Below are 22,457 nucleotides of genomic sequence, written 5' to 3' on the forward strand. Positions count from 1 at the left end.
ATATTTATATTAAAAAAAATAAATTTTCAAAATTACTTAAAAATATAATTTATAATTTTAATTAATTAATTTATAATTTTAAAATTAATTTAAATATATGAAGATTTTGAAATTTTTATGTAATTTGATTGAAATTTTGAAATTTGTGAAAATGTTGTTATTGATCCTGTTGGTACATTTATTAATTTCATTAATCATTTTTTTAATATAAATTTTTTTTCCAAACTCTTTTTTTTATTAATTTTACCATTTTAATGATTTGATCAATTTTTTAATTAAATTAACTTTTTTTATTAATTTAATTAATTTAATGATTTCAAGATTATAATTTTAAAATTTTTTTTAATTTAATTAAATTTTGTAAAATAAAAAATATTTTTAACAAATGATAGTTAATATTAAAAATTGTTTAATATATTAGAAATTAATATAAAAAATGGTTTTTATGCGCATATATGAATATGTGTATAATAAATACTTCAAAAAACCGTAATCTCAATATTTATTATACTATTAATACTCTTAATACTATTAGTAGTAGTAGTAATATTTGAGGAAAATTTTAGTATTCAAATTGCTGCTCCTAGATCCTGAAATACTAGGATAGAATCCTTAGTCTAATATTCTTAATACTATTAGTAATAGTATTTTTAAGGATATTAGTACAGTTGTAGCAAGCTCCGTTACGGAGGAAAATTCCACACCCACTACTCCTAATTACTACTAATCATATATTTTACTAATTACTAATTATTATTTATATTAATTATTATTTATATATTAATGAATGTATAGAGATGAAGAAATACGTAATATAAAACTGAATATAAAGCAAATATTTCCTTGTTCGAATAGAGTTAAAACAACGAAATATACTCCATATAATTTCATTTTTAAAAATTTATATGAACAACTTTGTATACCATCAAATCTTTATTTCGTTTTTATTGCTGTTTTACAATCTACACCACAAGTTTATTCTTATACCTAACACTAGAATACTTTTAAGTAGTTATTAAGCCTTATATACTCCAGCTAGCCTTAAAATGGCCTTAGATAACCCTTAAATAGGCTTAAGTAGTTAATAACCCTTAAACACCCTTAAGTACTTAGAATACTCGTAGATACCCCTCATCCGAGGGTACCCTTAAATACCTCTAATACCCCTTATATAGCCTTAGATATATAGGATATAGAAAAGTATAGGTATCATCTACACAAGGATATCCAATAGTATTATTACCATTAATAATTGTATTATTATTTTCTGCATTGAAAGATGGTTATGAAGATTATCAACGTTATTTGTCTGATAATCAACTGAATAATAATATCGTACAAATTGTTAATCTACCATATGTTACTGATCAATCCAAACTATTACATAATATCAATACTACTGATACCAATACTGATAGTAATACTGATAATAATACGGATAGTAATTTTGATAGTAATTTTGATACACCAATTTCTAGTAATTTTGATATTTCCGATCCTTGTATTAATACTTGTGGTATTACTCAATCTAATACTACCGTTACGGTGTCACGTTCCAAGAATGCTACCACCACTAATGGTACCTGTACTAATGGTACTAAGGGTACTGGAACTGTGGGCACCGCTACTAATGGTTTGGATACTAAGGATACTGGTGGTACAAAATCTAATAGAATTGGTAGTAAATTTTTTAAATCAAGAGATAAAGGTAAAAAATCAAAAGTTGATGAATTTGTTGGTACGGAACGATATGATTTTGTCGAAGGAGCCTTGAGAAATAAAGTATTAGTAAATAAATATTGGAAAGATTTAAAAGTTGGTGAATATGTGTTTTTACAAAATAAAGATATCGCACCTGCTGATTTAGTACTTTTAGCTACTTCTGAAGAAAATGGTTTTGCATATGTTGATGCTTCTTCATTAGACGGTGAAACTAATATTAAAAAAAAAGAATCCATTTATGGTAATATAAATAGATTAGTATTGCGTTACGGTGCTTGCAACAGCAGCTCCAATAGCCTTGTTATTTACCCCTGAAAGGGTCTTAGTTATACCACTAATAGTAGTTATAGTATCTCTAGGGGTACCGTTTGAGCAAGCACCGTAATGGAGCCACCCCCACTAACTATCATTTTTGCAACCTATTTGATATTTATTTTATTTTTTGTTAATTAAATTAGTGTTATGAGTAGTTACTGCAGCAAGATCTGATTAGAGAGGAAAATTTATTTCTTCTAACCCGATCAATTTTGAACATTTATTTTTTTCTAGCTAATTTTACAATTATTTTTTACTAATTTTATCTTATTTTGGATTAATTGATGTATAGATGTGTATAATGAATTGGGTAGTGATTTTGAACATGTAATTACAGAAGTACAACGTTTACTTGGTCATTTTAAATGTGAAGGACCAAATAAGAATCTTATTAGTTTTGATGGTCATTTAAAATATCTTTTTTCTGATAAAATTACACCAATTCCATTAAATAATGAAATGAAAAAATTAATTACCAATTATAAATTTAAATTAAATTCTAATAATAATTCATTAGAAAATGTTAATTCTCCCGTTACGGTGACTGGTCCACCAAACAGTACTACCAATAGTACTAAGGATACTGGTACAGTTGTACCTAACACCGTAACTGAGGGAAAGGGAGCTAATTTTACAGGTACAGAGTGTACTAATACTAATACTAAGGATACTAATAGTAAGGAAGACCCTTTGGGGGGTAGTGGTGGCCGTGGACCAGTCACCGTAATGGAAAATCTAAGAAGTGAGAGTATAAATGAATTTGAAAAAAATATAAATGAAAGTAAAGAAACACAAGTGAATTTGAATAATTTATTATTACGTGAATGTAAATTAGTAAATACACAATGGATAATAGGATTTGTAGTATATACAGGACATGATACAAAAATATATAAAAATATATCAAAAGCACCATATAAAGTTAGTAATTTACAAAAGAAAATGATGAAAACAACATTACTTATTTGTATAATACAATTTATATTATGTTTAGTAGCAACATTTTATAATCTTTATATACATACAAATAAAGTTTATGAAAAATATTCTTATTTATCATTAGAAACACGTGCTTCTGGATTTTATATTTTTATTATTTATTATTTATCTTGGATGGCTTTGACTGCTAATTTTGTACCTATTAGTGCTATTGTTACTTTAAATGCTGTTAAATTAATTCAAGGTTTTTTTATACAATTTGATGATTCTATGTATTGTCATGAATTAAAAATGAATGCTAAAGCTAGAAATACTATGCTTAATGAAGAATTAGGACAAATTAAATATCTTTTTTCTGATAAAACAGGTACTCCGTTACGGTGCTTGTACACACCGATCCCTGAAAGGGTCTTAGTTATATATACTAGTTATATATAGTAGTTAGTTATACTATTCTGCTTGACCAAGCTCCGTAACGGAGCTCCTTAACGGAGTCTACCCCACTAACTACCATTTTTGCAACCTTTTAATACATTTATTTATTTTTTGTAATTATTTTTTCGATATAAGTAGTTACTGCAGCAATTTCTACTGGGTGAGGAAAATTTATTTCCTCTAACCCGATCAATTTTTGACTTTTTTAAATAATTAGTCTATTTTTTAAATTATTTTTTCATAATTTTATCTTATTTTGGATTAATATATTTGATTAGGTACATTAACATGTAATAAAATGGAATTTCGTAAATTTAGTATAATGGGACATAGTTATGGTAAAGGTTATACAGATGTTATAAGATTTGTATATGCTAAAAAAGGTATTTTTTTAGAATCTGAAGTAGCGAATCCAAATTATGATAAAGAATCACATGTGAATTTGGTTGATGATGTATTATTTAAAGAATTAAATGATCCAAATCATCCAAGACATGAATATTTAATTGATTTCTTTTTACATTTAGCAATTAATAATTGGGCTGTACCAGATAGTTCTAATAATCGTATATATATGTGTCCAAGTCCTGATGAATTATGTTTTGTTAATGCAGCTGCTTTTTGTGGATTCAGATTATTACAACGTAATTCTAATTTCGTCCTCATATCAATTTTTAATCAAATTTATAAAATTAAAATCATTGCACAAGCTGACTTTGATTATAAACGGAAATGTTCTACAACTATTATATCCATTTCTCATACCAATCCTTTAAAACCCATAGGTACTATAAATGACCCTTCGAATAGGGTAACTAACCCATTGAACCCAGTAAATGGTGTAAATCCCTTAAATACTGTAAATAGTAGTATTAATACTAAGGGAGTCCCTTTAGGGGCTGTTGGTACTGAGGAGACTGGTACCGTTGGAGCAAGCACCGTAACGGAAGTAACAGAAAATAACCGAATAATATTATATTGTAAAGGTGGTGATAATATAATGATAAAGAAATTAAAGGAAATAAAAGAAGTAGATGTAGTAACATTAAGGAATATGAAGAAATATTCAGTAGGAGGTTTAAGAACATTAGTATTTGCAAAACGTGAGATCGAATTAAAAGAATTTAATGAATGGTTAAAAGAATATAATAGAATAAAATTAACAATAGAATCGAGAGATGAGAAATTAGCAGAATGTGTATCGAAATTAGAATGTGATTTAGAATTACAAGGAGTAACAGGAATCGAAGATAAATTACAAACAGGAGTATCGGAATGTATAGAACAATTATTAATGGCAGGAATAAGAATTTGGATGCTTACTGGTGATAATTTAGATACTTCTATTAATATTGGAATTGCTACTAATTTAGTTAATATGTTATCGGATCGTATTATGTTAGATTCTAACACTGTTCCTAATGATAAATTATTTTTGGAAATGAAAAAACATATCAATAGAATTGATCAAGAAAATAATATTACTAAACATCGTTGTTTAATATTAGATTCTATATCTATAGAATATATTTTTTCTTCCATTACGGGGTCAGGTACCACGGCCAATAATAGTACTAAGAGTACTAAGGATACTAATAATACTAAGAGTACCGAAGGTAATAATAATACTAAGGAAACCCCTTTGGGGGTTAAGGAAGACCATTTCGGGGCTGGTATTGATGGAACTACTGGCCGTGGACCAGTCACCGTAACGGAGGAAATATTTATAGAAATATTAAAAAGAGTACATTCAGTAATATGTTGTCGTATGACACCATATTTAAAAGGAGCAGTAGTAACATTTGTAAAGAATAAATTAGGTGGAATAACATTAGCAGTAGGAGATGGAGCAAATGATTGTAATATGATACAAATAGCACATGTAGGAATAGGAATCAAAGGAAGAGAAGGATCACAAGCATTTAATGCATCAGATTTCGGTATAGGAGAATTCAGATTCTTATCACCATTGATATTACATCATGGACGTTTATGTTATAGAAACTTATCGAAATGTATTTCATATATGTTTTATAAAAATGTTATACTCATCATACCATTATTCTTTTATGCATATATTAGTCTTTTTTCTGGTCAAAAAATATATTATTCATTATTTGTAGCCATTTATAATGTTGTATTTACTTCGATACCTGTTGGGATCTTTGGTATTGTAGATCAAGACTATAATCGTGAATTTTCTGTTAAATATCCTCACGTATATCAGTTGGGACAAATTAATCATTATTTTAATGTTATTAAATTTTCTGGATGGATATTAAATGCTATAATACAATCGGCTGTTATTTTTTTTATGATGACGGTTGGATTAGGTGATGAATTTTCTATACCATTTCCATACGGATTAATTGCTGATGCACCTACTTTGGGAATAATGTTATTGTCTAGTGTATTTATAATTGTTTCTTGTAAACTTGTTTTAGAAACTTGGTATTTTACTAAAATTACACTGTTATCACATTTAATTAGTATATTCTTTTTTATTATAACTGTTTGTTCATTTTCTTCATCACCAATTTATTCAGGTATCACGTTACGGTGTCAGGTCCACCGGATAGTAATAGACCCCGAAAGGGGCTCTCTAACTATACAGTTATATGGCTTAGTTAGTTATTCCAGTTATTTATACCCTCCAGGTTCCTTTAGTTAGTTAGCCCCTCCGGGCTTAGTAGTTAGTTATATACCCCCTCCGGGGGTACTGCTTGACCAAGCACCGTAACGGAACTCCTTAACGGAGCTCTATTAATATATTGATTAATTATTATTTTAGCAAATTCGATTGGATCAGCATTTGTATTATTTACGAGTTATAGATTTTGGATTGTAATTTTAGGTACATTGATGTTATCAATGTATCGAGATTATTTCTATAAAGTATTCAAATACTCTTTTTGTCCTCAATATTATCATCATGTACAAAAGGTTGAATATCTCAAAATTGAACAACCTGTAACCTTTTAATTTATTAACAATATATATTGTGTATCATAGGGTGTGATAGGTTGTGTATTAGAGTAGTTAAGGAATCTAGAGTATATTAGGGTTTTAAGTACTAGAGATGTGTAGTTAAGGATTAGTACTATGTATACAACTTGACTACCTAGTACTACTAAACCCTAGTGTATATATACCTAGAGTACTATAACTAGTACCTTAAGTATATACCTTAAAACCTTATATAATTAATACTCTAGTACCTAATACTCTAGTACCTAATACTCTAGTACCTAATACTACTGTGTAAGAATATATATTAACAATTATGTAAATTACAGGTTAATGTGAATTTGGTTTTTTATAATTAATAAATCGTTGTAAATGTATTATTAATGGCATAATGACATCTAAATTAACATTATTTAACCAAACAGATTCTAATACCATTGGCAAGTCTAATAAATGAAAATTAATAACCAATGCTACTAATAAATAATTTAATTCCTCCTTTAATATTAAATTATTTATAGTTTCATGGACTAGTTGTGTAGATTTAGATAATCTTGCACAATCTATAGCCTTGATATAATTATTATTCTTCATATATATTATTGATGCTCTTGAATAATGATTATGTCTAGATAATATTTTAGCTCCAATTTCACGCATTCTTGCTAGTGGATGTTCTTCCAATAATGTACACAATTTCATATAATCATAGTTTATATACTTGCTCACATCTTGTTCTAATGATTCAAAGTCATGTTCTTCAACGTATATTTCATATAATGTATCATTGATTTGTTGTGAGTTACGGTCAGACTGTTGGAAATATTCCTTGGCCAATTGTAGACAATTATTATTCCTTAGAATCTTAATCACACGTCCTGTATCAAGTTTAAACTTGACACATGATAATAACTTGTTAACAGCTGTTGGATACTGCTGGATATAGAAATATAATGCCTTGTAAATCACTTCAGTATTACTTACGTTGGCTAGTGTACGGAAGAACAGTTGCTCTTCAAAACATTCTGGATGTAGTATCATGGACAAAATCGCCTTATCTGAGTCGTCGATGGTGTATAGAAACACCGCCTCTCGCCATAGCCATAAATTACTACATTCTCTTGCCGTCTTGGATATATTCAATGAATTTGACTCAAATGCAACGTTCCTTAGATGCTCCATTAACTCTTCTGGATGATATTTGGCTATACAAATCGCCAACTCAGTTGATGTCGCTACTGTTTTTGTCGTATTTCTTAACAACTCGATCAAATCATCAAATAGTCCCATACTCTCATAACTTGCTACTACACTCACTAGAAACTCTGGATAATTCAATAATTCTATACCAACTCTATTCAATAATTTATTATCCACATTTCCTATAATTTTATTCAGTTACGGTGTCTAGGTAGTTAGGTAATGAGGTAATTAAGTAAGTAGTTAATAGCCTTAAGTAGGCCTTAAGTAGTTAAGACTACTTAGATACTCTAGGGCTACTCATTAGCTACTGTACTACCTATCAGACTACTACTTCTAATTACTACAGTAACTACTTATTAACTACTTAACTACTGTATTAGACTAGAGATTACCAAAATGTTGAATTAAATAATCAAATGTTTGTTTGAGTATTTTAGGATTTTTGGACATGAGTGCAGCTTCACATGCTTCATTATATTTATTAATTTCTATATAACAAATTGCTAATTTATTATAATTATTCATCTTTATAAATACTTGTATTGCTTCCATATATAATCCCAATTTTATTAATTCATTTCCTACAATATTTAAATCTATTTTCATATTATCAATTGAAATATTACTTAAATCCGTTACAGGATCAGTTCCAATTATACCAATAGTATTCTTAGTAGTGGGAGTGGGAGTAGGACACTCCATAGCTGTAGAATTAGCTCCCTTTCCCTCAGTAACGGTGCTTGCTCCAATGGTAGTACTGGAACCAGGTACAACTGTACCAGTAACCTCTGTACCTGTACCCGTGGTACCAGTCACCGTAACGGAGGAATTAATTAAAAAATTGAAATGTTGTAAAAAACGTAATTTAGCTAAATGGATTAAAAGATCAATAATAAGTTCAGATGTTGGTTTAATTTTATTCGTCTCCAATAACCAAAATAATAATAATTCATCATTCTCATTATTATTTTGGTTATTAATTTGGTTATTCATTTGGTTATTCATTAGTTTGAGTTTAATTTCATGATGATGTGTAAAATTTTTACTTTTTAAATAACAATTGATACTTTCTTTTAATTTATTATTTTCTAAATATATTTTACCTAATTTGAACCAGATCATTTCATTATTTATTTCTTCACTATATTTATACATTAATTTTAATATTTTTTCCGTTACGGTGCTTGGTCCTACTGTATCTTCACTATCCTTAGTACTTTCACTCTTAGTAACTTCCTTAACCTCCTCACTCCTAGCTCCCTTAACCTCAACCTTAGTCCCCTCTGTACTTTTAGAATGTAATAATATTAATTGATTAAAAGCTTCATTATATTTATTAGATTTATTATAAATAAGAAATGCTGAATAATGTAATTTTAAATCATTAGCAAGTTTAGCTAATGAATTTACATCATAATTATTAAGTTTATTCAAATAATATTCCAATTTACCAGGACCATCCAATTGGTTAGGATCATTGAGTTTTGTGGAGTCACTGAATTTAGTAGAATCATCCAGTTTAGTGGAATCTAGTCTAATGGAATCATCAAGTTTATTAGAATCCAGTTTATTAGAATCCGATCTACTGTAATAATCTAGTTGATTAAGATCGTCTAGTTGGTTAGAATAAGTTTTAATAGTAGTAGCTAATAAAAGATTTTGTAAATTACTATTATTAGTGAATTCAGTTTGATTTAATAATAAACCTTCTAATAATATGATTAAATCTTCATTTAAATTTTCCGATAATAAAAACTTTATTAATACACTTATTTCAATACTATTACAATTCTCAATACATAATTTTATTATTTCTTTCATATCTATAACAGCGTTAGGGTGTTACGTTACGGTGCTTGGTCAAGCAGTAACTAATGAACTACTGGATAACTAACTACTCCCCCTGAGGGTATAACTAAATAACTAACGCCCGGAGGGAATAAATAACTAAATACTACCATAACTAACTAACTAAGGAACTAAAGGAACTCCCGTAAGGAGAGCTAACCAAACTAGGTACTAACTAAACTAATACCGTAACTACTTCCCTAATAACTAACTAGACCCTAGGAAAGGGAGCTAAATATACACTAACTAGACCCTGGGAAAGAGAGCTAAAAAGTGTATACCTATGTAATCCTAAGCTAAGTAACTAAAGAGGTCCGTAAGGGAGCTTGGTCAAACGGTACCCCTAGATATATATAACTAGGATAACTAAAGGGACCCCTTCGGGGGGTTAGTGATATTGGAGCTGCTGTAGCAAGCACCGTAACGTACCATTACAGTTAGAATAATAATATTGATAAAATTTAATATTAGATTCTTTTAATAGAAATTGATATAAAGATTTATAAAGTTGATGTTTTAAAGAGAATTTAATAAAATGTTCATACATAGAATTATGTTTATAAATGAGTAATGATAATTGTAAATCAATGTCTTGACAATAATTAGCAATTTCTTCTTTTAAATAATATTTATTATTAATTAAATAATCTTCTGGATTTTCACCAAGTGTTATATATATTTTCATCAATGCTGTATGTAATATTGGTTCATTTATTTCTTTACATTTCATTTCTAAAAATGGTTTCAATATTATCAATTGATGTCGTTCTTCTATTAATTTTATTATCTCTTTTAATAATGTTATATTGGTTATATTGATTAAAATTTTATTTATTAATTCTTCTGATAATTCTAATAATATTATTATTACTTCAGTTAATAATTTTGGATTCATTTCTAATAATATTTTTATATCTTTTAATATTAATTCTTCCTTTACGGTGCCCGTTACGGTGCTTGCTCCAACTGTAGTAGTATCCTTAATACCAGGTACAACTGTACCTATAGTACTAGTAGTTAGGTTATTAGTACTATTAGTATCTGGTTGAGCAAGCACCGTATCATAATAATTAAATAAAAATAATAATAATTCTTGTATATTATTTAAACGATAACAAATAATAATAAAAGGTTTAGTAGTAGAAAGTTGTGAATTTTTAATTAATTCTTTAGCATCAAATAAATTAAAATTATTATTATATAATAATATATTTTCTAATTCTATTATATCATTATATTCTATACATAATTTCATATAACGTATTATTATCTCATTTATATCTTCATCCAATTCTATAAAAATTAATTAATTAAATGAAGTTAATTGTAGAATTTATTAGAAAATATTCCGTTACGGAGCTTGGTCAAGCAGAATAAGTAATTAACTAAGGAATTAATGGCCCCTCGGGGCAATATAAATAAAGGTCTCCCAGAGGGACTAACTAAATAGAACCCTGGGAAAGGGAGCTAAATATACACTTTTACTAATATAGGAAAGGGAGCTAAATATACACTTTTACTAATATAGGAAAGGGAGCTAACTATAGTAACTATAGGACCCCTGGAAAGGGAGCTAAATATAGTAACTAACTATACTACCGGAAAGGGAGCTAAAAAAGTGTATACCTATGTAATCCTAGGGTATATAAATAAAGAGCTCCGTAACGGAGCTTGCTCAAACAGTAACCCCTAGGCTATAACTAACTACTATATATAGCTAAAGTACCCCTTTCAGGGGTTAAGAAAACCCCTTCGGTGGTTAAGAAAACCCCTTTTAGGGGTTATATCTAAGTCGGTGTGTACAAGCACCGTAACGTACCTTGTTTAGATAATTTTTTAAAAAATTTATAAAATAATTTATTAGTTAATATATTTGTTAATTCTTTTAAATTTATTTTATTATATAATATTAAACAAATATTTATTATTATATTCTCTAATCTATCAACTTTTTCTTCAACTTTTCTATTTTTCTCATCAAATTTCTCTTCAAATTCTCCTCCAAATTCTCCCTCAAATTCTCTACTTACATCCCCAACTCCTCCACTTATACCAATGTATTCATTATGTAATTGTTGTAAAAAATATAAAGAATCTTGTATATTAAATGTTAATAAAGTTTGATTAATAATATTTTGTGATAAGAAATAAATACCTTTAATTAATATACGTTTAATATTAGTAATATCATTATAATATTTTAAAGAATATTCATATAATTCATTATCTTCACATAATTTTGCTATATAATTTTTATTAAATTTTGTTAAAATATCTAATTTTAATATTTCTTCACCAATTCTTTTATCATTTTCTATATTTACTTGTAATAATCTTGTTTGTAATTTCTCATGTATTTCTAAATCTTCTTTTAAATAATCCAATAATATTTCATTCATTTCTTTTAATTTTTTCATTTCTATTAATTTTTCCATTATTTCTATTATATTACATAATAGAACATTTTCGACCGTTACGGTGCCCGTTACGGTGCTTGCTCCAACGACACCCCCAAAAGAGGTTCCTTTAATATTATCATTAGTATTAGTATCTATAATATCATCAATACTACTAATAGTATTATTACTAGTAGTATTACCAGTAGTAGTAGAGTTAGTATTAAGGTGGCCCCTTTCGGGGCCGGTGGTACTACTTCTCTTGGTACTATTGTTTGCCGTGATACTGACACCGTCACGTGAAATATTAATTGGAATTAACAAATTATTAATAAATTTAATTAATAAATTATTATCAAGTTGATTAATAATAAAATCAAATTTCAATTGATTAATAATAATAATTTTCTCATTTAATTCATTTGTAAATATTGTTATACCATCCATACCAACCATATTAATTATTTTATATATATAATTTATTATTATATCTATTTGTTTTTCATTAGTAGTAGTAGTGTGAGTAGTAGTAGTAGTATGAGTAGTAGTAGTAGTATGAGTAGTAGTAGTAGAGGTGGTGGACGTTGGACCAGTGGTAGTAATACTGTTTGGTGTACCAGTCACCGTAACGGAAGTAATTGGATATAATAAACAATTAATAGCTTTTTGATATAAATGTAATTTATTATAAATTTTAAATGCTATAGTATAATCAATTTCATATATTAAATCACCTAATGTTTCTGATTCAGTTAATTTATTATTTTCCAACCATTTTTTTATTAATTCTTTACGATTCTGTAGTATTACTGGTTTTATTAATTCTATACTTTCTATTTCATTCAATTTATCCACTTCTAATAATATACTAAAATAATAACTTAACGCATTTCCTATAATATTAATTAATAAATAAAATTATTAAACTATAATTAACTTAAATTAATGGAAATTATGAAAAAATAATTCTAAAAAACACTAATTATTTAAAAAAGTCAAAAGTTGATCGGGTTAGGAGAAATAAATTTTCCTCTCTAGATCAATTATTGCTGCTTCAATAACACATTTGGTAAAAAATAATTACAAAAAATAAATAAGTAACTAAAAGGTTGCAAAAATGGTAGTTAGTGGGGTAGGCTACGTTAAGGAGCTCCGTTACGGTGCTTGGTCAAACAGAACCCCTGGATATATATAACTAACTACTATATATAGCTAAGAGAACCCCTTTCAAGGGTAACTAAGTAGTGATATCGGAGCTGCTGGAGCAAGCACCGTAACGCAAACCTGTTTCAGTAGATTTATTTTTAAATCTTTGTATAATATCATATGTCCTTAATTTATTAGATTTAAGTGTAGCAACAATTTGTGCAGCTTGTTTATATTGTTCATTATTAAAATATTTCTCAAATAATTCAATTAATATTTCATCTGATCCTTTTATACCATAACATGTTGCTATATCATTACATACTTCTTTAAATCTCATTTCCATTGTACCAACTGACTGTCCTGACTGACCAGACTGTCCTGATAGTACTGAAAATTCTAATGATTGTGTAGATAAATGTGTTAGATATGATAATAAATTATTTTCATCGATAATAATATTAATAACTTCACCAATTCGATTAACTGTTAATGCACCAATACTTTTATTATTTTCTTTCTTATTACAACTTACAAATAATGAATACATACTTATTCTTACTCTATAATATTATTAATTGTGGGATTACAAGTTACAGTGTTACGGTGCTTGGTCAAGCGGTACCCCGTAAGGGGTATAGATAACTAACTAATCCCCTAAGGTACTCCTTTAAGGGGATATAACTATCTAAAATACCTCTTAAATACCTAATAGCCTTAATAGGCCTTATATACCTAGTAGCCTAAGTATCTAGTACCTAGTTCCCTAGTAACTAATAGCCTTAAGTACCTAATACTCTTAAGTACCTAAATAGCCCTTAACTACCTAACTACATAACTACTTCATAACTACCTACTACTCTGTGAGCAAGCACCGTAATACCGTAACTAAGTACCTATCTCCCTAACTACCTAGCACCGTAACGATACGTGAAAAGATGTGTTAGAGTATTAGAAAAATAAAAATGTGCAAAACCATTTTTTGTTAGAATTAATATAATTCCATTTGAATCAAAAACATGTATTGATATTGGAAAATCATTAGGAAATTCTTCATTTCTTTCCATTATACAATTTATTTTCAATATATCCGTACCACCAGTAGTAGTACCAGTAGTACCTACACTGGTACCTACACCACTACTAACTCCGTTACTAGTATTAGATTGTCCTAGGGAACCAATATCCATAAGATGTAATTTGATATTATGTGTATTTTTTTTATGTTCACAAAAGATTAATAGATTGGATTTCTTAAGTGTCTGATTATTCGTACGTAATTGTGTAAAAGTACCAGCATAACCTTCAAATAATTGTTGTTGACGTTTATCTACAGAATATAATTGTATTACACCATCAATACTGACACCTTGATCATTAGAATATATACCAAACACTAGACACCATTTATTTGTAATATCACTCGAGTAACCAACAATTTTCGTATTAGAATCTAATAATTTCCCTGTTAATTCAAACATATATTTTGGATTTGAACCTATCATCCAATGATATACTAATGTTTCTGTTATTATTACTAATTCCATATTATTCAACCATTTCCAATATATTATACGTTGATCAAATTGATAATAACCTAATTTTTCTTTATTCTCCAAATTAAATACCTAATACAGCGTTACGGTGTTCCGTTACGGTGCTTGGTCAAGCAGTAACTAATGAACTACTGAATAACTAACTAATCCCCGTAGGGATATAAATAACTAAATACCATAAGGACTAACTAGAACCCAGGAAAGGGAGCTAATTCTGTGGGTATGAAGTGTAATAGGGAAAGGGAGCTTAAAAACTGTATAACTATAGGAATCTTAAGGGTATAACTAAATAACTAGGAACCCCCGTAGGAACTAAATAAGTAACTCCTGTGAGATATAACTACTCCCAGGGACTAGATAACTAATTATTAGACTAAAATTTGTATAGATTAAATATACTTGAATAGAATAATTATTATCAAGTTTAGCTCTTAGAGCAATAATTGGTTTATTAGGATTCATAATAGCAGCTTCAGCTTTCATTGGTTTTCTAATAATGGAATTATTATTATACAAATCAATAATTGCAACTGTCAAATTATCACCATCTTGTTCTTTTATACTTATATAACGATCTTCAAGTGATAATACATCAAATTTAAAATTATTATCAACAAATCCCAAATTTCTCAACTATAATAATTTAATAAATTTTAATATAATAATAATTTTAAATAATTAATTATATTAAAACAATACATTGAGAATTGTATTAGTAATAATTGGATAATTATTCATTATAAAAATTCTTAAAATAACATATTCTACAATTTATAAACAAATTAATAATATGAATTTAAAAATTGGAAATAAATAAATAAATTGATTAAATTGGTGTATTAGAAGTATTGATGGGGAAATAATATAAATAAATTAATTTTTTAAAAATAAATTTTAATAAATTTTAATGTAATTAATTAATTATTAGAGGAATATTAAGAAGAATTAAGAAAATATGAAAGATAATATGAAATAATATTAGAAGAATGAAATGTGTAAATGAAATATGAAAAAATATATATTAGAAGAATTATTAACAGAATATGAACAAAATAATGAAATTAATAATAATAATGAAGATGAAGCTTATCAACAATATTCATGGGAATTAGGTAATAAATTAATATTTATTGGATAAATTAATATTTATTGGATAAATTAATAATATTTTATTAGATGTTGATAAATCATGGGAACAATTAATAGAGAAAGATGGTATATTACAATTTATAAAACCACAAACTAAAATTTATCAAGAATTTGATATTGATTATAATACTAATTTAAAACAACATAATGTTGATATTATTTATAAACGTGGAATTATTAGGTTCGTTACGGTGTTCTGGTACACCAACCCCCTGAAAGGGGTTTCCTTAGCTATATACCCTCCCAAGGGGTTCCTTATACCCTAATACCCTTAGTGTAGCTAATTATAGCCTTAGAACTCTTTATACCCTTAGGATTCCTTAATTATATAGCCCCGAAGGGGCCTTATACAGTTATAATCCTTTAAGGATCCTTCAGTTAATTACTATAGGATTCCTAATTCCTTAATTAGCCTTAGAGTATTCCTTAGATATACCCTTCCGTGGGTTATTTACTTGTGTGTGATGTAAATATGTATAATTCTATAGGAGTATAATGATATTATTTGATATGAGTGAACAAATGCATGAAATGGATTTTAAACCTGATCGTCTTTATTGTGCTTTTAATTCTCTTAAAGTATATATTCTAACTACTACTTAACTACTGTACTAGACTACTCTACACTAGTTGACTACTGCTTATACTACTAGACCACTGTAGACTACTGTACTAGACTACTTAGTGATTACTAGGGTAGAAAATTGTAATAGGAATTTATGAATGTATTATATGGAAGTGGACCTATAACACAAGTTGGTATAATAGTAATGAGGAATAAGATTTGTAATGTGATTACACAATTTGGTACTAATCCTGATGAACAAATGGAATTACTTTCTAATATACTTAAAGATGGTCCTGAAGGTTCTTCGTCATTACAAAACGGTCTTGAAGTTTCTAAATTATATACCAACCACTAGCCCCAAAGGGGATAATTAGTTATTTAGTTTAGTTATACCCCTTTCCAGGGATTACCTTAGTTAACTGCCCCTTACAGGGTCCTTTAGTTAGTTATAGTTATCTATACCCCTTACGGGGGTACCGTTTGACCAAGCACCGTAATTGATTATTAGATGTGTTTGAAGATAATGTGTGAATTACCATATTATATGACAAGAGAAATATTAATAATATTTGGTTCAAATAAAACACTTGATCCAGGAAATATTTTAATTACACTTGATAAACTTAAACAAAATTTTATTACTGTTAATTGTATTTCATTATCACCTGAATTATATATTTTAAAGGTACGTTACGGTGCTTGTACACACCACCAACCCCGAAGGGGTCCTTAGTTATATAGTCCCCCTTACGGAGTTCTTAGCTATATACCTCTAGTACTTCTATAGTTATACAGTTATTTATCTCCCTTTCCCTATTACACTTCATACCCATAGAATTAGCTCCCTTTCCTGGGTTCTAGTTAGTCCTTAAAGGGGTATTTAGTTATATACCTAGTTATATACATCCTAAGGGGAGTTCCTTAGTTACCGCTTGACCAAGCACCGTAACGTAATACCGTAACGTAATACCGTAACGTAATATAGAATATATGTATGGAAACGGGTGGTAATTATTCAGTTGCACTTGATGTGAATCATTTGAAATTATTATTTAATAATCTAACGATTCCACCTCCTTGGTAATGTTTTAAATAATTATTGGGAATTAGGAAAAATTGGATGGAACCAATATTAATTAAGGTTGGATATCCACCTATGAAGAAAGGTACTACAATTTCTTTATGTTCTTGCCATAATAAAGTTGTTAATACTGTTTATATTTGTCCACAATGTCATTCTAATTCTTGTTATATTCCTACTAAATGTCAGGTATTCCATTACGGTGCTTGTACCAGCAGCTCCGATATCTTTATAGTATTTAGTTATTCAAGTTATTTATATACCCCTTACGGGGTACCGTTTGATCAAGCACCGTAACTGAGTATAGGGATGTGGTATATTTATGGTATCACCACCAGATATATCAAGAGCATTTCATCATCTAATACCACCCAAATCATTTCATAAAGTATATCATTTAATTATCTAAATTATCTTTAAATTATGTAAATTAAATGTATAAAATGGATAAAATGTATTAGATTGAGAGAAATATAAATTGTAGTGGATGTAATTTAAATATTGAAATTGGTTATGAATGTCAAAATTGTCAAGGAATATTTTGTGAATATTGTGATAAATATATACATCAAGATCTACATCAATGTCCAATCTGTTTATTTCAACATTAATCTCATACTAATACATATATACATTAACTAAATATTTAGAGTACTTAATACCTTAATTACTTCTAATACTACTGGTACTGGTACTAAGGATAAGACTATTGATATTCCTAAGGGTACGGTTACTATTAAAACCTTTAAAGATGGTAACTGTACTGATGATGCTACTCAGGATATTACTGGTACTGCCACTATTACTGCTAATGAGGATGGTACTAAGGGTCCTAAACTTACTATTACTGGTATTACTGATGCTACTGATCTTAAGGATACTGATGGTGATCTTGAGTGTAATGTTAAGGTGGATACTGAGAAGAAAACTCTTACTATTAAATATACTCCTACTCAGGGTGGTGAGGAGAAGTGTATTGAAATTACTATTACTGGTACCAATACTAAAAAAGCTGCTACTGGTGATACTCAAACTGTTGCTTATGGTAATATACTTACTGAAGGTTTTGATACCATTCTATCTCATTGATAAGATTGAAATGGTACTCCTGATCGCCACATTCTTTCCACCAGTAATTGTAGCTGCACTAAGAAGATCATTTGATTTTGGTGATCCTAAGTCACCAATGTGTAAATGGGATGCTGAAGGATTCTATGGTGCTGGTTCTGGTTTACATTGGCATGCTTTTGATCTCCTGATGATCATAAAGATAACTCTAGCATATCTTTGTATTTACTCTTCATCATAGGGACTCTGTGGACCTACTCATACATCATGAAGGAACATGAAAGTGATGATAATAAGATCAAATTCAAAGATAGTACTGCTCGTGATATTGATGATCCTACTCATAAACCTGCTATTCAACAAGGTACAGGAGGTTATAAACATCTTGCTACTGAACGGTACTTTCAGAAGTACTGGCATCTACTTCCTTCTGACAGGTATGATCCTAGGTAACATAATAGAACAAGTATATAATCATACTCAAGATACTTCGATAGGAATTCATGGACCCAAACTTAAAGATGCAGCCACCGGTCTATCCGGTCTGGCCGGTACACTATCTAGTAATGCCAGCTCACTACACAGTGCACTAGGTAGTAGTACTGATCAAGCTACTATTGCTGCTAAAGAAAAGGTCAACAAACTGAAAGATGCCGCTAGCAAAGCTGATGACCCTAGTAATAAGGGTCTTGAACAGTTACTCAACGCACTTAGTAGTGCTAATGCTAGTCAACCTGCAGATATAGTTGCTAAGGCCAAAGATGTTCTCGCAAAATACAATGATGTAGTTTCTAAATACAACGATGTGAAAAATGATGCAAAGGCTAATAAGAAACCTGAATTTAACAATGTTAAAAATGCATTCAATGCACTTCAGACTGAGTTTGATAAGATTAAACGTATTGACAAGTTCTACCTAATTATAGTTCCTTCCATAGTCACTCAGTGGTTAAACTTCCTCACATATGTAATATTGTTGATAGTTTATGTCATTGGTAACATTGTGGACCTATTTCAAAAACTTTATAATGGTGGACCAGTAATAAGAGCTATCATTGAGAAGGCCACTGATATACAGACTCAAGCCTCATCAATACAATCTGCTACTATTACTACTAATAATAAACTTAAAAATCCAGCCGAACAACTAAAACAAGAAGCAACTACACTTAATAGTAAAAAGACTGTTGAAAATGCCCGAGCCTTCAAAGAAAAATATGACAAATTTGAAACAGCCTACGAAGCTGCTGGTTCAGATGATCAATCTGATGTCAAATCTGACTGGGAGTCTCTCAAAAAAATTATCGATGGTGCCAATCTTACTGAAGAAAACAAGAAGATCAAGTTCTATTCCATCATTGTTCCTTCCATAATCTGTCAGTGGTTAAACTTTATTACATATGTGGTAATATTTGTTGTATATTTGACAAGTAATATTATTGATATAATCAGGAACAGCATAATAATAGTGAATATTTTCAAGCCACAAAACTTAACGAAGCAGCTGGTGTAGATAAAGACAAAGGACTCCTAGAACTGGCCAGGGAACTGTATACTCAAGCCAATGAACTACACGGTGCAATGGGTGATGATGATGCTCCTGGTAAACAGGAAGCCGAAAATCTTAAGACTGCTGTCGGTGAAGAAACTGAAAATGGTCTAGCAAATGCCCTCAAAGCACTTAATGATGCTCTACCTGGTGATCTTAATCTAACTACTCTGGCCAAAGCTGTTAAGGATAAATACGGAAAAGTCAAAACTGCATATGATAATCTTGTGGAACAAAATAGACTGGGTAAATATACTCAAAGCAAGGGCCAGGAACAATATCCTGGAGTTGTGAATGAATGGAATGTTTTTAATAGTAACTATAACCATATACGTTTGACAAATATGCTATTGGTGGTGGACACCAAGTAAGAGCACTCTTAGATGCCAAGAATTATGATGTCCAAAACACTAATACTGTTCCACAACTACTCAAGGATAAAGCCACAGAGCTACAGGGTAAGGCCACAGCACTTAGTACACAGGCTGGTAGTGGTGTCGGTACTGTCACTAATGTAGCCACAAACCTACGTGATGCGGCCGCAACACTTAACGAAAAAGCCAGTACACTAAAGGATGCTGGACTTGATGCACTTAGTGTTCCAGCCACAGCCCTTAAGGATGCAGCCAAAGGCTCTGGTGCTAGTGGTGATACTAGCCTCTATAAGACGGCAGAGGCACTAGTCAGTGGCACTGATTATGACAAGGCCAAAGAAGTCATAGAAGCATTCAGCAAGGTCAAGGACGCACACGAAAATCTGGCAAGTCACCCTACATACAAAGCTAAACTTCAAGAAGCCAAAGGTAAACCACCAGGACAACCATCACCACCAGAATCTGCTGAAGGAAAGGTCAAGGCCGTTGAAGACCAATACCAACTGGTCAAAATCAGCTTCGAAGCACTTTGTAAAGCACTCATCAAACACTTTGCAGGTGAGATAGCCACAAACGCCAGAGATCTAGCCAGTGGCACAGATAAATCTTCCGAAGTGATAAATAGTTTTGAGGTAGTTGACAGCTCATACAACCAACTAGATGATAAGTCGAGTTTAAAGTCCGAATTTAATACTGTCAAACTAATCTATGATGGGATGCTAAACCTTAGCAAACTACATAAAGCGGCCGGTGAACTTAATACCGCTGCTAGTGGTGGTGCACTTACTAAACTTCGAAATGCAGCCAATCAACTAGTCTCTAAGATCACAGATCTACGTGATCAAGGTGATGATAAGGCCCATACTAATGCCAAAACCGTCGTAACCAACTTCAATGATGTCAAAGACAAATTCAACAAACTAACTGCTAATAAGGAAAGTGTTAATTCTCAGTTCCAGGCTCTCAATTCTGCCTATGGCCATATCATAATTCATTATCCTAAAATACTCCAAAATGCAGCTGGTGAAGAAAAGAACCAAGGACTCCGACAACTGGCCCAGGATCTACATGATAAAGCCGAAGCACTTCACAATGCAGTTATTGATCCTGGTGGTGGTGACGCTGCTGCCAAAGTACTCCAGGCTAAGGCTGGTGAAGATGATAAAACTGATGGTACACTTAGGAAACTCGCCAAAGATCTATATGATGCAGTCAGCAACCTATACAATGCAGCTAAAGCTACTGGTGGTGATGATGAAAATACTTCAGCTACATTTGCCTGGGTTATCGGTAGTGGTGAAAACAAAGATGGACTTCGAAACGCCCTCAGACAACTTGCTGGTAATCCAACTTCTAATCTCCAAGGTGTCAGAGAGAATTACTACCACGTAAAAAACAAATTCGATTTAGTTCAGAAACAAAATAAAAAAGGTACATATACTGGAGCTGCAAAGGCTGCATACGACAAAGTTGTAGATGCAATGACCGAATTTGACAATGTGTATAAGCCTGAAGAACTACTCAAGGAAGCTGTCGGTGAACTTCAACAGGCCCTCCAACAACTTGCTGATGCTAATATTCTTAATCTACATACTAAGGCAGAGAATGTAAAAAAGAAGTTCGAAGGTTTTGGTACAGGTGTAAAATCTAAATTCGAGTTGGTCGAGAAACAAGCATCAGCATACGAAGCTGCCCTGGGTAATTTTAAAACTGACAAATACAACCCACTTGTCACTGACTTCGACAATTTCTATAAAGCCTATAGAAATGCCGTATGTTCTCCCAAGTTCTATTCCATAATAGTTCCTTCTATCTTTAGTATCCTGTCAGACTTGTCACCTCGAACCAAATACGTATACCATGGAAAAAACAGAATTGGAAATGGTTTCCATGGCTGGACCACGTACACTGACCACCAAGGAGACCCGAACGACCACACAGAAGCAGGAGAAACAAAACCATGCACAGACCCACTAGGCAAAGGTACTCACGTTCCTGTTCATGCTTGGATATGTCACTTTTTTGATCTCCTTATTTATTGTCTGCATTACCGAGAATCACATAGACACTGATGACAATGTTCTTATACCATAATATATGATTGGTGCTTTTCTTATGGTGTTGTTTGCATTTTATAGTAC

The 22,457-nt window shown here is 30.1% G+C and overlaps 5 protein-coding genes across 5 annotated transcripts, besides 18 other annotated features; 4 read left to right on the forward strand and 1 right to left on the reverse strand.

The window, feature by feature from the left end:
* Nucleotides 1–436: 436 nt before the first annotated feature.
* On the forward strand, nucleotides 437–6,393 carry TA04770 (P-type ATPase 2, putative; the record flags this gene model as incomplete). The annotated part of the gene is made up of 6 exons (XM_950080.1): nucleotides 437–489; nucleotides 796–973; nucleotides 1,207–1,963; nucleotides 2,330–3,403; nucleotides 3,690–5,957; nucleotides 6,203–6,393. The coding sequence occupies 6 exons, from the start codon at nucleotides 437–439 to the stop codon at nucleotides 6,391–6,393; spliced, it is 4,521 nt and encodes a 1,506-aa protein (XP_955173.1).
* Nucleotides 2,989–3,057: a sequence feature (8 probable transmembrane helices predicted for TA04770 by TMHMM2.0 at aa 550-572, 593-615, 1269-1291, 1298-1320, 1351-1373, 1380-1402, 1417-1439 and 1446-1468).
* Nucleotides 3,118–3,186: a sequence feature (8 probable transmembrane helices predicted for TA04770 by TMHMM2.0 at aa 550-572, 593-615, 1269-1291, 1298-1320, 1351-1373, 1380-1402, 1417-1439 and 1446-1468).
* Nucleotides 5,432–5,500: a sequence feature (8 probable transmembrane helices predicted for TA04770 by TMHMM2.0 at aa 550-572, 593-615, 1269-1291, 1298-1320, 1351-1373, 1380-1402, 1417-1439 and 1446-1468).
* Nucleotides 5,519–5,587: a sequence feature (8 probable transmembrane helices predicted for TA04770 by TMHMM2.0 at aa 550-572, 593-615, 1269-1291, 1298-1320, 1351-1373, 1380-1402, 1417-1439 and 1446-1468).
* Nucleotides 5,678–5,746: a sequence feature (8 probable transmembrane helices predicted for TA04770 by TMHMM2.0 at aa 550-572, 593-615, 1269-1291, 1298-1320, 1351-1373, 1380-1402, 1417-1439 and 1446-1468).
* Nucleotides 5,765–5,833: a sequence feature (8 probable transmembrane helices predicted for TA04770 by TMHMM2.0 at aa 550-572, 593-615, 1269-1291, 1298-1320, 1351-1373, 1380-1402, 1417-1439 and 1446-1468).
* Nucleotides 5,876–5,944: a sequence feature (8 probable transmembrane helices predicted for TA04770 by TMHMM2.0 at aa 550-572, 593-615, 1269-1291, 1298-1320, 1351-1373, 1380-1402, 1417-1439 and 1446-1468).
* Nucleotides 6,208–6,276: a sequence feature (8 probable transmembrane helices predicted for TA04770 by TMHMM2.0 at aa 550-572, 593-615, 1269-1291, 1298-1320, 1351-1373, 1380-1402, 1417-1439 and 1446-1468).
* Nucleotides 6,394–6,708: 315 nt separating the features above from the next.
* Nucleotides 6,709–15,265, reverse strand: TA04775 (clathrin heavy chain, putative; the record flags this gene model as incomplete). The annotated part of the gene is made up of 8 exons (XM_950081.1): nucleotides 6,709–7,760; nucleotides 7,974–9,404; nucleotides 9,859–10,722; nucleotides 11,249–12,718; nucleotides 13,110–13,534; nucleotides 13,902–14,568; nucleotides 14,902–15,160; nucleotides 15,227–15,265. 8 exons carry the CDS (start codon nucleotides 15,263–15,265, stop codon nucleotides 6,709–6,711), a joined length of 6,207 nt encoding a protein of 2,068 aa, XP_955174.1.
* A 268-nt stretch (nucleotides 15,266–15,533) lies between these two features.
* Nucleotides 15,534–17,936, forward strand: TA04780 (uncharacterized protein; the record flags this gene model as incomplete). The annotated part of the gene is made up of 7 exons (XM_950082.1): nucleotides 15,534–15,639; nucleotides 15,704–15,875; nucleotides 16,165–16,255; nucleotides 16,390–16,572; nucleotides 16,753–16,929; nucleotides 17,633–17,713; nucleotides 17,787–17,936. 7 exons carry the CDS (start codon nucleotides 15,534–15,536, stop codon nucleotides 17,934–17,936), a joined length of 960 nt encoding a protein of 319 aa, XP_955175.1.
* Nucleotides 17,937–18,076: 140 nt separating this feature from the next.
* Nucleotides 18,077–18,223: a sequence feature (Signal peptide predicted for TA04785 by SignalP 2.0 HMM (Signal peptide probability 0.906, signal anchor probability 0.094) with cleavage site probability 0.190 between residues 49 and 50).
* TA04785 (Tpr-related protein family member, putative) lies at nucleotides 18,077–18,634 on the forward strand (the record flags this gene model as incomplete). The annotated part of the gene is made up of 1 exon (XM_950083.1): nucleotides 18,077–18,634. The coding sequence occupies one exon, from the start codon at nucleotides 18,077–18,079 to the stop codon at nucleotides 18,632–18,634; it is 558 nt and encodes a 185-aa protein (XP_955176.1).
* Nucleotides 18,086–18,139: a sequence feature (5 probable transmembrane helices predicted for TA04785 by TMHMM2.0 at aa 4-21, 28-50, 89-111, 118-137 and 160-182).
* Nucleotides 18,158–18,226: a sequence feature (5 probable transmembrane helices predicted for TA04785 by TMHMM2.0 at aa 4-21, 28-50, 89-111, 118-137 and 160-182).
* Nucleotides 18,341–18,409: a sequence feature (5 probable transmembrane helices predicted for TA04785 by TMHMM2.0 at aa 4-21, 28-50, 89-111, 118-137 and 160-182).
* Nucleotides 18,428–18,487: a sequence feature (5 probable transmembrane helices predicted for TA04785 by TMHMM2.0 at aa 4-21, 28-50, 89-111, 118-137 and 160-182).
* Nucleotides 18,548–18,553: a sequence feature (GPI-Anchor Signal predicted for TA04785 by DGPI v2.04 with cleavage site probability 0.59159994 near 156).
* Nucleotides 18,554–18,622: a sequence feature (5 probable transmembrane helices predicted for TA04785 by TMHMM2.0 at aa 4-21, 28-50, 89-111, 118-137 and 160-182).
* A 36-nt stretch (nucleotides 18,635–18,670) lies between the features above and the next one.
* On the forward strand, nucleotides 18,671–22,388 carry TA04790 (Tpr-related protein family member, putative; the record flags this gene model as incomplete). The annotated part of the gene is made up of 3 exons (XM_950084.1): nucleotides 18,671–19,810; nucleotides 19,846–20,257; nucleotides 20,326–22,388. The coding sequence occupies 3 exons, from the start codon at nucleotides 18,671–18,673 to the stop codon at nucleotides 22,386–22,388; spliced, it is 3,615 nt and encodes a 1,204-aa protein (XP_955177.1).
* Nucleotides 18,704–18,772: a sequence feature (3 probable transmembrane helices predicted for TA04790 by TMHMM2.0 at aa 12-34, 220-242 and 357-379).
* Nucleotides 19,328–19,396: a sequence feature (3 probable transmembrane helices predicted for TA04790 by TMHMM2.0 at aa 12-34, 220-242 and 357-379).
* Nucleotides 19,739–19,807: a sequence feature (3 probable transmembrane helices predicted for TA04790 by TMHMM2.0 at aa 12-34, 220-242 and 357-379).
* Nucleotides 22,389–22,457: the final 69 nt, after the last annotated feature.

The sequence above is a fragment of the Theileria annulata genome, chromosome 3 (genome assembly GCF_000003225.4).
Source record: "Theileria annulata chromosome 3, complete sequence, *** SEQUENCING IN PROGRESS ***".
Lineage (NCBI taxonomy): Eukaryota > Apicomplexa > Aconoidasida > Piroplasmida > Theileriidae > Theileria > Theileria annulata.